The 12296-nt window shown below is 44.1% G+C and overlaps 1 protein-coding gene across 1 annotated transcript in view; it reads left to right on the top strand. All coding sequences in view use genetic code 11, as the record gives it.

The window, feature by feature from the left end:
• Window positions 1–10907: 10907 nt before the first annotated feature.
• The window catches only part of EGR_02609 (rhodopsin-like orphan GPCR), a gene marked incomplete at both ends in the record, with an annotated part of 1591 nt that continues 202 nt past the window's right edge, over window positions 10908–12296 (top strand). Inside the window, one exon of the mRNA XM_024491858.1 lies at window positions 10908–12288. Coding sequence (XP_024353673.1) covers window positions 10908–12288 — 1381 coding nt within the window. The remainder of the gene's footprint in view (window positions 12289–12296) is intronic.

Genomic DNA, 12296 nt, shown 5'->3' with positions numbered 1-12296 from the left:
CCAGGCAAGACCTAGTACCCCACATTCCAAATCATGGTTCATGGCTCACAGCGAAGCTTTGGTGTGAGTATTCAAGAACGAGAAGGAGGGCGATATGGACTCATTCTTATTCGTCCTGGTGACGACATTCCTTCAAGAGCTTACTACTGCGCCTCGGCATCAGCAGCAGACAATCATATGCCACGTAGGCTAGACGGTTCAGAAGTGAGAGGGAGACGGAAGCAAAAGTGACTAAAAAGGGCACATTTTTGGCTTTGAAAAACAAATCCCCCTTTTAAAGTGGCCTTTGCATCCAGCTTGTGTTACGGTTCATAATGTTTGTAACGAATGAAGTATTTTATAAAGCTCTCTACAATTACTTATTTTTTTTGTCCAAGGCCATAAAAACCTGTTAGCTTACCTCTACATTTACAATCAAGCGCCTACTCACATAATTTTGCCCTCCTTTTTAAAACCCAAAACTCTACGATTCAGTGATTTTTAATGGCATTTCAACTTAAATGGAAAAACCTGCGCAGGATACCACCTTCACTCTTCCAGGGGTTGCGCGTCCGTCTGAACTTCGTAAACAGTTACCTTGTCCAGCAGGAAGGTTAATCCTAATTCTGCGGACCTAGGAGGATCCCTCGTTAACAAAATTTCAAGCAGCAATTAGTTTTCATCAAGATAGAGCCTTCAGAGTCGATTTACTCGGTGGTCCGCTAACTCGAAAGTGCAATGAATTCACCCAAACAACCGACTCCGCTATGTACGACTGTTTATTTGAGCTAATTTTGTTCAAAATGGCTTTTTAATTATTTCTGCTTTCTAATTTCTGCCATTAATCAGCCTCATTCTACTATCGGCGCAGTTGGCTGAATTCTGCCCACCGTCGCTTCTCTTCCCAACCATATTGCACGCACTGCATCTTTTGTTTACCTATAGAAGCTTTTTATTATTTCTTTTTTTTTGAATGAAGGCGCGTCGTTTATAAACACATCCTGGGGTATTGTATGACATCAAATTAAAAATAGCTTTTCACTCAAATGCCCCTTTAAAGGGTTTAGGTCATTTTTATTTCGTTGTCAAATGTGAGTTTTTCAAGTGTCTCCTCTAAAGCCCTGAGGCTTAAGTGCTCTTGTCCCTTTTACAGTCACTTGTTTACACAGCACCCATGTAAGGTTACACGTTCCACTTTATACTGATGAGGCATTTAGTTATTGTGGCTTTGACTCCATTTCTGTGGGGGTCAAATTAAAGGGTTCCATCTGGAATGCGAAGCCTTTATTTGGCCCTGGCCTCCAGGCTTTATTTTGACCTCTGCAAGAACCTTGGTTACTGCTTGGACTTTTTAGAACCCTTTACAGTAACGCCTTAAGACTCCCCTAAAGACGAAAGAGGACAAAATACTTGGGCGGAGTATGTAATACTGCCGTAGAGGAGGGCTGGGGGCTATTGGCATGTCACCGGAGGCCAAAGCACAAAGGCGGGGCTTTAAGTGCCTCCGGAGCCTAAAGGAATGGTTAAATAAACAACCAAATTGCTACATAGCTCACCCATCCTCACCCGATCACTTGTATTGGCCGCTGCTGTAAGGAAAAGCACCCATGAACCAACCGCGCCAGTCACTGAATTTGCGTGCACCTGAGACGACATCTAACTGCAACAAAGCTGATCTTGTTTATTCTACTGGATCTGCACTTTCATCCTGATAGGGAATTGAAATGGAGAAAGGGGAATATGTTGGCCTAGAAGCAGAATCGTTTGATAAGAGGTGGAGTTTAAAACCGTTATGTAGGTATAAGGTTTTGCTTCTCTTCCTCCTTGCCACTTTGTCCCCACTTCAGTGGTGCCCAATCATATCCATCTGGACTCTCCAGTTTGCAGGAAAGTGGAGGAGGTATCGCGTGTTCACTTCATTGACATCTTCCTACAGGTACCGCAGACAGCTCCGCAACGAACTTTTCCTGATTGTTCACGGCTACAGCTAGTGCCACTTCATTTGTTAATTGCATTCCCAAAGAACAAGGAAGTGGGGTTGCTGCCGAAGGTAGATGTCAATTTTAACCCTCCTGCTAAAAGTCGTTGCCGATTCTTCTGACTGCAGCATACGCTTTTCTTCCGTCAACGATGGTGAAACCAAACTTTAGAGCTCAAAAACAACCGCCATTCCAATTGAACCACCACACAGTTTTAAAGGTAATGCCTTAAGAGTTTGGCAAGGACTATTTTTCTGTGCTTTGTCACCATATATGGAGACCTAAAAAATTATTTGTTTTTTGTTGCCTTCCCAGGACCTTTATGCTAGCTGACTCGCTTTGCACGATCATTATGGCATACCCGCTCTCTCTCGCATGGCCTCAAGAGACAGCGTGACTATCCCTTGTATTAGGGCGATAAAGCGTAGGGACATTTCACAAGGCGGCGTTTGGCATGCAACTCTTTTAAATCGACTCCTATAGCGCGCCTACTCTCTCCACTGCGTGTCTTTGGTTGGCATTGCATGGCCACCTTATTTTCCACTATAAATTTTTGCCTCAGTTTGTTGGAAGAACTTACTTTCCCAATTACTTTCACAGATCTCAACTTCTACCTTTCCCGTCGTAAAAGTAATCGTTATCTCCACCCCATTCAAGGTGTCATAAAAGTGTCGGTATTTCCAGCGGGGGACATGTTTGGTGTTCAATGTCAATCTTTATGGTGCTAGAAACAAGAATAGGGAGGACTTTGGGATTACAAAAGGCACAATCACATACCAAACAGTGAATCCTGCATTTATGCTTCCAGACAGTCGCCTGTCACACCTCGATGTACACCGAACCCACCGCATCGCCACTCTTCACATGGCTTCGGGGTATGAAGTTTAGTGCCGAACTCTCGAATGTGTGATCCATCCTTGGCTGCTGTGCTGTGCTGTGCTGGAGGCTGCTTGGGTGCCCACTTTTCAGCCATTTTCAAAATCTCAACCATTTATCAATGATTGTGTCCTCCATTCCCACAGATGGACTCGTCTTCTTTGCCCTTTCACCGCACAACAGATCGGTTAATCCGTCACTCAGGCGTTCAGTATGAGGCGCAGGTTCCACTCGCTGGTTGAGTGGTCACAGGTAAGATTGTTATGGAATGGGTACCACCACATTCGGAGTCGTCATCCACGTGGAGACATTCGATGGCCATTGAATTGGTTGTTGCAATTTAATTTCTTACTCTAGATTGGCTATGCTTCCCGTTACTAATCTGCAGTGTTTGAAGTCTACTGCAGGTACCTGTGGATTAGGAATTGGTGGCTGCTTTCACAAGAGTCTCCATCACTGCATGCCGTTGCACGCTGGTGCAGCTAATTTTGCTTATCTTCTCGATTGACAGTGTGTGGGGTAGTACATACCATATGTCAAGGCTACCCACCATGAGATGTATTTCCGTCACAGCGATACCTCCTCTAAACATTTGAATTTGCAAAATTATCTTAATTTAACTTTTACGGTAGTTACGCTTTACCACTCCCGTAACTTTTGGCAGCTTATCGAGTTAGGCAAATAACATCATTTAAAGACACACATTTGCAGTACAACTGCGAGTCCCTGCCGGCCCTATTTTGAGAGGCTTCGAATCTCACACACTTGGGCCAACATTCACCTGTTCCGAGCAGGTGCATTTCCTGATCATATGAAGTACCCTTGAAGTTGAAAGGCTGGCACGACTTCTAAAACGTGTACTCGGGTGATTGGTGAAAAATTTGCCACGCTCCTCCGATATTTTGAAGAATTCCATTAGAAATTATTTTGGATTGAAGCGATTTTTCTCTTAGGAATAACAATTAGAACCGAACGAAGTCTAGTACTGAATGGACAGCTTTTCAGTACTGATCCAAAATTATTTCATGTAATGTATCGAATGGCATTAAGGACTATTTTGACTCTCAACTGAGGTGGAAATGAAAGCTGACCCTCCAATAAAAACTCGATTTGCTGTACGAAACTATTTCGCTTGTCAAATTAAGGCTGTCCTCCCCCAACCCAACTGGCGCCTTTCAGACGTATGAATGCAGTGGTGGAAGATAGAAAGGCTGAACCCGTTAGAATCTTGTAAACAGATGACACTGATCCTAGTAACTGGTGCTACATCAAGTTTAACACTTGCTAGAATGCAGACAATAAACCGCCGCTTCACAAAAGGATTTGCCAGCTTTGCCCGTCTTCGGCCTTAAATCACCACCTTGAAATAAGTTAATGGGTTTTTGGGCTTTATTTTGATTAAGAGTTGATTTCTTTTGGTCAGATAGGAAATTAAGTCAGTACATCAGTTAAGGGCTGCATTTTCAGGCCGCCTAAATTTGCTACGGGTATACACTACGAAATACTTTGAGCGCAACCAAGTGGCATTTACTGAGGAGGCAGGTCCAACCAATCTAATCGTCCTTCCTCCATTTCTTATAAGAGCCCTATAAAATACCTCTGAAATGCCTCTCTATCAATAAGGATGAATTCGGAGTTTTTTGACTTCCAAATAATCACTTTTTAGCAAACACAAAGGCCATCACAGTCAACGCACTTCGGCGGTTCCGTACAATTTCTAGCTTGAATCCCTCAACCATAAGTTGAAGGCAAAAATCAACATGATGCCCAGGTCTGATGCAAAAAGGAACCAAGTCATAAATTGATTAGGCAGTTTAGTCACGAATTTAGTATCTACAAGGCTTGATGGCTCTTGGCTTGCCGCCTGAAAGTAAAAACCCACGATGTGAATTTGTGCAGATAGCGCTTTCCAAGGGTGTCAGACAATTTGCCACCTTAACAACCATTTTCAAGTGCTTCAATAGAAGTCGGTTTCCAAACCATTAATGCGTAATCTGCTTACTATATAAAACATTTTATTAGCTTTGAATTCCTGCTCCGACCATCGACACAGTCCTCTGATTTGGCTCAACGGCGCTTGCGATGTCACTTGTCATGCATATGACACGTGCCTCCTACTAGCTTCTGCTAACTATTCGCAGAACTACTTGGTGGAGCTTACACCAGCCAAGTGGATGTAGAATAATTTTCCTGTTCTGATGATAAGTACACCTTTTTAGTTCTCGTCCAACATGTAAATTTGTCAGTTTGATAGAGCGAGCCTTGATGCCATGCCAGATGCATTAAACATCCGGCCTGCGGTGGTCAGTTTTCCTCTTAGACGTACCAGAACTATTAATTATGTGCATTCTCAAGGGCAGCCAATTCCATCACAAAATCATCTCTGACGCTTCAAGGTGTATAATTTAGCCTGTGCAGACAAAGGACTTCGTAGGTGCATCTAACAAAAGTAAAAGCTCCTAAAATGGACCACATTGGGATTTTTGAAACTAGCCAACCGTCCTCCTGGACACAAAAGACTACTAATTTCTCCCTTGTCTTCTAAACACGCCTCAGTGCCACTGATTCGGGGTCTCAGATGGTCCTAATTAAAATAACTTGGATGAAACGAAATGTTGCTTTACGGAACAAGAGGTCAAATGGACTATCAGATTGTTAAAACTATGCGACCTTAGATGTCGTAGGATCAGGTGTTAATAACCTTATTGTGACATTAGGCACTGAAAAGTTTTAATAACGAAGAATATTTTCGTCAGACCTTATCTAGCTCCATTTCTGCTCGAACAGCTGAGCTAATACTTTGGTTCGTTTATCACTTATTCGGATGCATCTATAAATCAAACTGCATGGGATAACTCAATTGCAACGCTTCTTTCTCCTCATGGCCGGAGGCTCAATAAGGCCACCTTCAACTGTAAACGAGGCATTTTACGTTTTCGCCTCGTAAGTGGGTTAGGCCTCTTTTGTTAACTAGATCGGATTTTTGCTGACCAGGCGTTCAGTTTTTAAATTCTTGTGTTTATCCAGGGAAAGGTTGTGGGAATAAATATCTGCGATCTTTTGGGGATATCGCGTCCGGTAAAGTTCTAGTCCAACTAACCGTCCAGGATACCGTTATGCCAGTAAGTCATGCAGAATTTCTTAAACTGCAGTGTCCAAGTTGTTACATCTGGAGTCTTAGCTGTGATCTTACACCATCTCAATTAAGCCCCTTTTTGCCTCCGATTTGCTCTATAGACCAGCATTTATTAAAGTGAGTGCCTTTTTAAGTAGGCGTTCCATCGTGAACCAATCGACTGCAGCGCGAATGGGGGCAGCTGACGATACTCTGCCTAACCAATGAGATCACTTTATCCCAGTGTGACAGTTCAAGATGAACGTTGGAGGTGGGCCAAGACCATCACACGTGATGATGTAGACAAGGGGCAATCCACTGTGGATGATGCGCTTTTTTCTGGAAATGTCAAAGCCAAAGTAAATCGTTAAAGCGAGTCCCGGACAGCTTCTGCTTTGTTGATTAAGTAGTTGAACATCTCGGGAGCGAGTGCATACAGACGTAACACTTCCTATTTTCCTATTTTTCCTATTTTCCTTCCTATTTTCCATTTGGCGTGGGAGAGATCTAAAGTTTTGTAGTGAACACTCTTACTGAGGTTGTTGGAAATGATTTTCCACCTCGTTATTACCTGAGGTGGTAGTATACCCTCATTCCTCCTGCACGCCTGCTGTGAGATAGACTCCGAGGAAGGCATCGCGCAATGCCTCGTAATCTTTTGTTGCCTCAAAGTTGAGTGTAGGTAATTTTATTCTTTAGGAGAAATATCCTTTCTTGGTGTTCCTTTCGGAGGGTGTCGTGCCCAACCGATGAGTTCTGCCCTTGCGTCGCTCTATACTATTTCGGTTTTGTTTGCTTTGAAAAAAACTCCAGTAGCCCAAGGAGAGGTCTGAGTAGCCTCCTTTTCCAATTTTTTGTGTTATGTTATGGATTGGCTTACCTGTGTACCTATGCTCAGTCTTGCCTGTTGCCGTTAATGCCAGGATCATGTGTTTGTGCGGAAGATAACAAAAAACATTACGATGTAGAGGATATCCGGGCTTTAATTGTTTACAATAAAAAGCAAAGTGAGTGAGCTATTTTGACATGAAGCACAATAGGGTATTTTTGAAGCTTGAAATACACCTTCTGCTCCATATGACTAGGTCAGGTGGGAATGTGGTCATAACCACACCAACGGGCTCACATAGACCACCTAGATGGAGCAAAAAAGTAAACATCTGCACATGGGTTTGGTGGATCGGGGAAAGGAGTGACCACACGTTTTTGGTGAACTTTGGATCATTTAAAAAATAATTAACAAAACTGCGAGTGGGTGTTTACACTTTTACCACAACCATAAATGGGAGTGTGAGAGTCAAAGTTATCCGTCATCTTAGAAGTTATAACGATTCGTACACAGGCAGGGAATGATATCCAAAGATCCTTATTCATTAGTCAGTGTGCATTACCCCGATTTCTGTCGTTCTTTATAGGCCGTACGCCAAATTAGCATACTTCCGAAAGCGATGACTGACGCATTCATCCATAACGATTTTGAGTAGCTAGAGAAGGTCACTTAAGACTCCTAGTTTTTACTTCTAAGTAAAAATATGGCCAGGATTTGGTAGTTACCCTGAGCTTCAGCGATTTGCGACACCATAAATCAGTGCTTAGTCTTCAAACAGTATTACAACGTTCCGGATGGTTGTTTTATTCCTGGTCACCCATTCATCAATTTAAAAGCTATAATTCAATCCGATGAAATATTCCTGTGCCATAATCTCGTGTGTGAAGCAAGTTAACACCTCTGTATGTTATTAATTGCGTGTGAGTATAAAGTGCTCCTGGTGTAAAACACATCATTACAATGACCAAAGACCCCACATATGGCAAATATTACTACTGAGGTTCCAGCCACATGGAAAGGTAGAGTTTTCACTCTCGCGAAGTATCCCCTTCTGGAGGCTCTACCAACTGCTGTTTGCCCTTCATTACGTACCTTTTTTCCACGCAGAGCCGCATGCTTCATGGCTGAAAGTGGAGTAAAATTACCAAGTTCCACCACTTAGATGCATTTGGCAGATAAACACGCTCATCTTGCCGTTGGGCTAGCGCTGTGTCAACTTCCAATCCGCTACCATCGTTTGTGCAATGCTTTTTACATCCGTACTCTGCATTTGAGTGATTAGCTCGTAAGAGGGTAAAGCTCCACGCATTTACTGAGACAGATGCCTCTTAATCCATTTTATTAACTGCTACCCTGTCATTTATTTTTCCCATGTAGCATTCCAAAAACTGCTTTAACATCACTTAAGTGATACAAAAGTGGCGCGTTTTTATCCCCCTACAGTGGTAGCTTCAGTACTAGCCTGCTTCTTCATAAATCGTGCCCTCCCCATTTACAGCTATTCCAGATACAGCTAAATGACAAGGCAAAACATCATGCAGTATCCATTCCCTTAATGAATTATACGAGTCATAGGTATAGAAACGATGGGTAGCCATGGCAACATTCCAGTACAATGTGTTAAATTGTGTCACGAAAAAAAGTCGTACATATTTGAAGGCGATTTGCTACTTCACTCTACTCGGCGCTTCAAATGAGGCACATGGAGAAGTCGCGGTTTACACTTGGGTTATTCGGTAGGTGGGTGGGTAGGTAGCCTTGTTCGCTTCGCTGAACAAGGCCCAACTTGTAGCTCAACTGAACTGGCAGAGGGCAAATTCGAGAGCATGACTTACCTTGTCCCGGTGTTTATTTTACCCTGACTTGTGTAGGATGGGATGATCACTTTCTCTCCAAATCACTTTCTTTCACTCTCCTTATCTGCATGTGGACATACTCCCTGAGTCAGACCAGCGAAACAGCAAATTTGGGAGTTCTTGTCAGTGTTGTATCCATGTAAGGAGATGACGTTGTCAAGTCCACCATGTATCAAACGCAGTATGAATATTAACTTGACAGTGACATGGCGTGGTAAGGTTATTCAAAGAGGCAATAAAATGGTTTGTTATCATGCTTAAACAATGGGCAGTTTGAACCCAGGTGTGAAAGCATCATTTATTCAGCTTCGGCCTCACCAAATTGTTGCTCTAAGCTTATTTAAAAAAGTGTCTATGGCTATTTAAAATCAACGTGGAATGTGACACGGCATTAATCCCTTTATCCATTTCTAAACGGAAACGGCCATTGTCTACACAAATTCCTCTGTTTGATGCCACCAAAATGTGGCGGGGTTGGTGGGAACATTGGCCCTATCTCAGCATTTCATTCAAGGATGCTTAACGTGGGGGTAAGGATGAATTATGAATGCGCTCAACCCCTGCTAGAGCTCCGCCGACCATGTGAACCAACATGTGATTGCAAGTAGACACACTCATAAACCGTAGGAGGGTAAACACGACACCTTGTTATCATCCCCTACTCCCTGTTCCCTGCCTGCCTGCTTTTGATTAGCACCTTCGTGGAATGGAATTTTAAATGAAGATGATAGATTGAGTGGCTCAGAGGGCGGAACGGATGCACCATGTGAACGAGAATTTTCATTGTTAAAACCCCCAGTCACAGCTCTCGAGCAAACCCACTGTACATAGAAAAAAATCACCTGTTTTTAGGTTTCTGCTAATTAACAAAATGCCAGTTTGTAAATCAGACCCAAAGGAGGAACTTAGAAGGACATTTGGTCAAGGAGATGCGGTAGAATAAGTGAATAACTGAGATTTTACCAAAATATAATAAAGCCGTGTCTGCTCCCATTGAGATATACAATTTTTAATGTGGCACGAAATCACCTGAGCTACCATTGAGATCAACCTGTTGACAATAAAAACCGAAGGGGTTGGCTCTTTGATCCCTCCCTCTGTTACCGTCATTTAAGGAATGCGAATATAGGTGTAGTGGAAATGAGGACCCACCACTACCTTTAGTGGTGTGAGATGATTTTTTGGAATGGTGGATCTAACGATTCTTCCAGTCGCTGACACAGCTTTGGGGATGGAAAAACGGTATAGCTGTGGGGGGAGGAATTTATATTTCATGAACCCCTAACCTTTCTTTAAAGAATGAACACATTTTGATTTATAAATATGTGTTGCCTATTTCTCTTTAACTTTTTGCACTCGCTTCTGTGCAACATTGGCGAACAAGCTCAGAATCGTAAACACTTTGAGGCTATCGGTATCGACGAGGCCTTTAAGTGGCAGAAACCCATCACAACCCCCAAACTGCCCACAGGTTCTCCTCCCCTAACGTCAAAGTAAAGAGGAGTCGTTAATAATGCATTATGCAATTCTTTGTTCATGGCTACATCACAGCTATGGCAACAGACGTTCCCATATTTACACGACTACAAACAATGGAATTTACATGGTTCGACCTTAAAGTGAGCTGCTTGTTTAACTGCCAAACAAAAATGGAGAAATAGACCCTCATAGTTTATTTGGCTGCACAGTTCAGTGACCTTCGGTAAACAGAGGAAATCACTTCAAAAGTAGATATCTCTAAAATCCCATTACGAACTGAAGGATGGGTTAAAGCTGCCCTAATATGGTGCGGTTTGGACCCATTCGTGAGTGCTGTAAGTGTTTACATTAACCATGGTATGGGGTGAGTTTTACATTACAAACATACAAACGCTAGGTGTGTGTGTGTGTGCGGCACGGTGATGTAATTGAGGAAGGCACGCGCCGCCATTTGAGCACTTGAAAGATTTATGCGCCTCTGCTGTGAGCCAAGCCGCCAGGGCGTAATGCGCATAACCTGTCTTGTACTCCACTTCACCTTGTCTCGCTCTCGCGCTCACTTCGTGCCTGTTCGCGCACGTAAGCGCCTACCACGTCCGCACAGCGTGCACGCACCCCGCGTGGCATTGGTGGAACCGTTTCAGCGCGTGATTGGGTCACCTACTGACAGTAATGCGCGGATTAAGCAAATAATAGAGGCTTACGATCAGCCGAACTGACAGCATGATGTGATGTTTAGTGCCCTAAGTGCTCCAGCCTGAAGCACACTACGGTGGCGGAGGCAAATCGTGAGGATGGATCCGCACGGGAAACTGTTAGGTAACATCACTGTTGTCACCCAGGCGCCCATTGTGTGTCCTAACGGCACACTGGATGTGATTACTCGCAACAACGGTAGCGATCTGCTCATGTACTCGCGCTTCGCCCCGCCAATCAACGAGATGGTGGAGAAGGTTAGCTATCCCATCTGGTGTTCCCTAGGACTGCCCGGAAGCATACTCAGCATTTACATTTGGTCTAGGCGGAACATGCGCAAACAGGGCAGTGTGGCGGCAGCCATATACCAAGCCGCGCTGGGATGGGTTGATCTCTTCTTCTTTCTTGTACAGTTGATGTGGTATCTCCACACCGCCTGGCGCCTACGAACGCTCGATCATATCGTCGTTTGCGAGGGTTTCGCTATAGCCAATTATCTAATCCAGTACGCCAGTCCCATGCTCACTCTTGTGTTTACGGTAGAAAGGTACATTGCGATCTGTTTTCCTTTTCGCGCGGGAGCTCGAAATTTCGGCAACAATTGCAAAAGTGCATTCCACGTTGTCTTAGCAACGATTGTTTTTTGTGCCCTCCTGGCGAGCGTCCAAGGCGTATTTTATACAGTCTCCAATGGAAACTGCGGTCTACGACCGGATTTTGAGCAGGAGGGTGAGCCGGAGTGGCTTTTCTACACTGGATGGATTATGTTTACTGAACTCCTGATGTTCGGTCTTGTTCCAATTATCTGCCTCATTCTCAACATTCTTGTTATTCGCGCTTTGCACAGGCTTTCTCATGAGGAATCAAGCGCCTCTAAGAGAGATCGCGTACTACCACGTCTGCCGAAGAACAACAGTTGTGCCCGCTTCTCCACTACTAGCTCCGTATTTCTCCCCCAACTCGAGACCTCATTCAACGAGCGACAGAGTAAACAATCAAGCACCCTCACCCTACTCTGCGTCTCCTTCTACCTTATTTTTGCTCATCTCTCTGTCGCTGTGATGGTTGTACTCTACATAATTCTTCCTATGGGGGACATATGCATGACGGATGAGGAGATATCCAAGGATCCCGTGTGGCGGCGGCACTTTCGCTTTTTTACAGTTCGCTCACTCATCGAGTCTTTCGGGATATCGCACTATGCAGCGAAGTTCTACATCTACCTGGCCACCAGCGCTGCCTTTAGGGAACAGTGCGCGAATGTGCTCCGCTGCGGCAAACGACGTCATGTCACCGTGGAACCATCCTCCTATCAGCCGCAGACACCAGGCAGCCTTACCAACGGGGATTCGACATTTATGGGTGCAATGGCGCAATCCACAGCATCGTCCAACGCTCGTCTGGGTCCCTCGACCTCCTCTGTATTAATGCCATTTAGGCGAATTAGTGCCTCTAGTCTTGGATCGCGTGTTTTTGGAGGTGGAGGA

This window comes from Echinococcus granulosus, assembly GCF_000524195.1.
Source record: "Echinococcus granulosus chromosome Unknown EG_S00012, whole genome shotgun sequence".
Classification (NCBI taxonomy): Eukaryota; Metazoa; Platyhelminthes; class Cestoda; order Cyclophyllidea; family Taeniidae; genus Echinococcus; species Echinococcus granulosus.
Note: the sequence above shows the minus strand (reverse complement) of the source record. Positions and strands in the feature narration are given on the sequence as shown.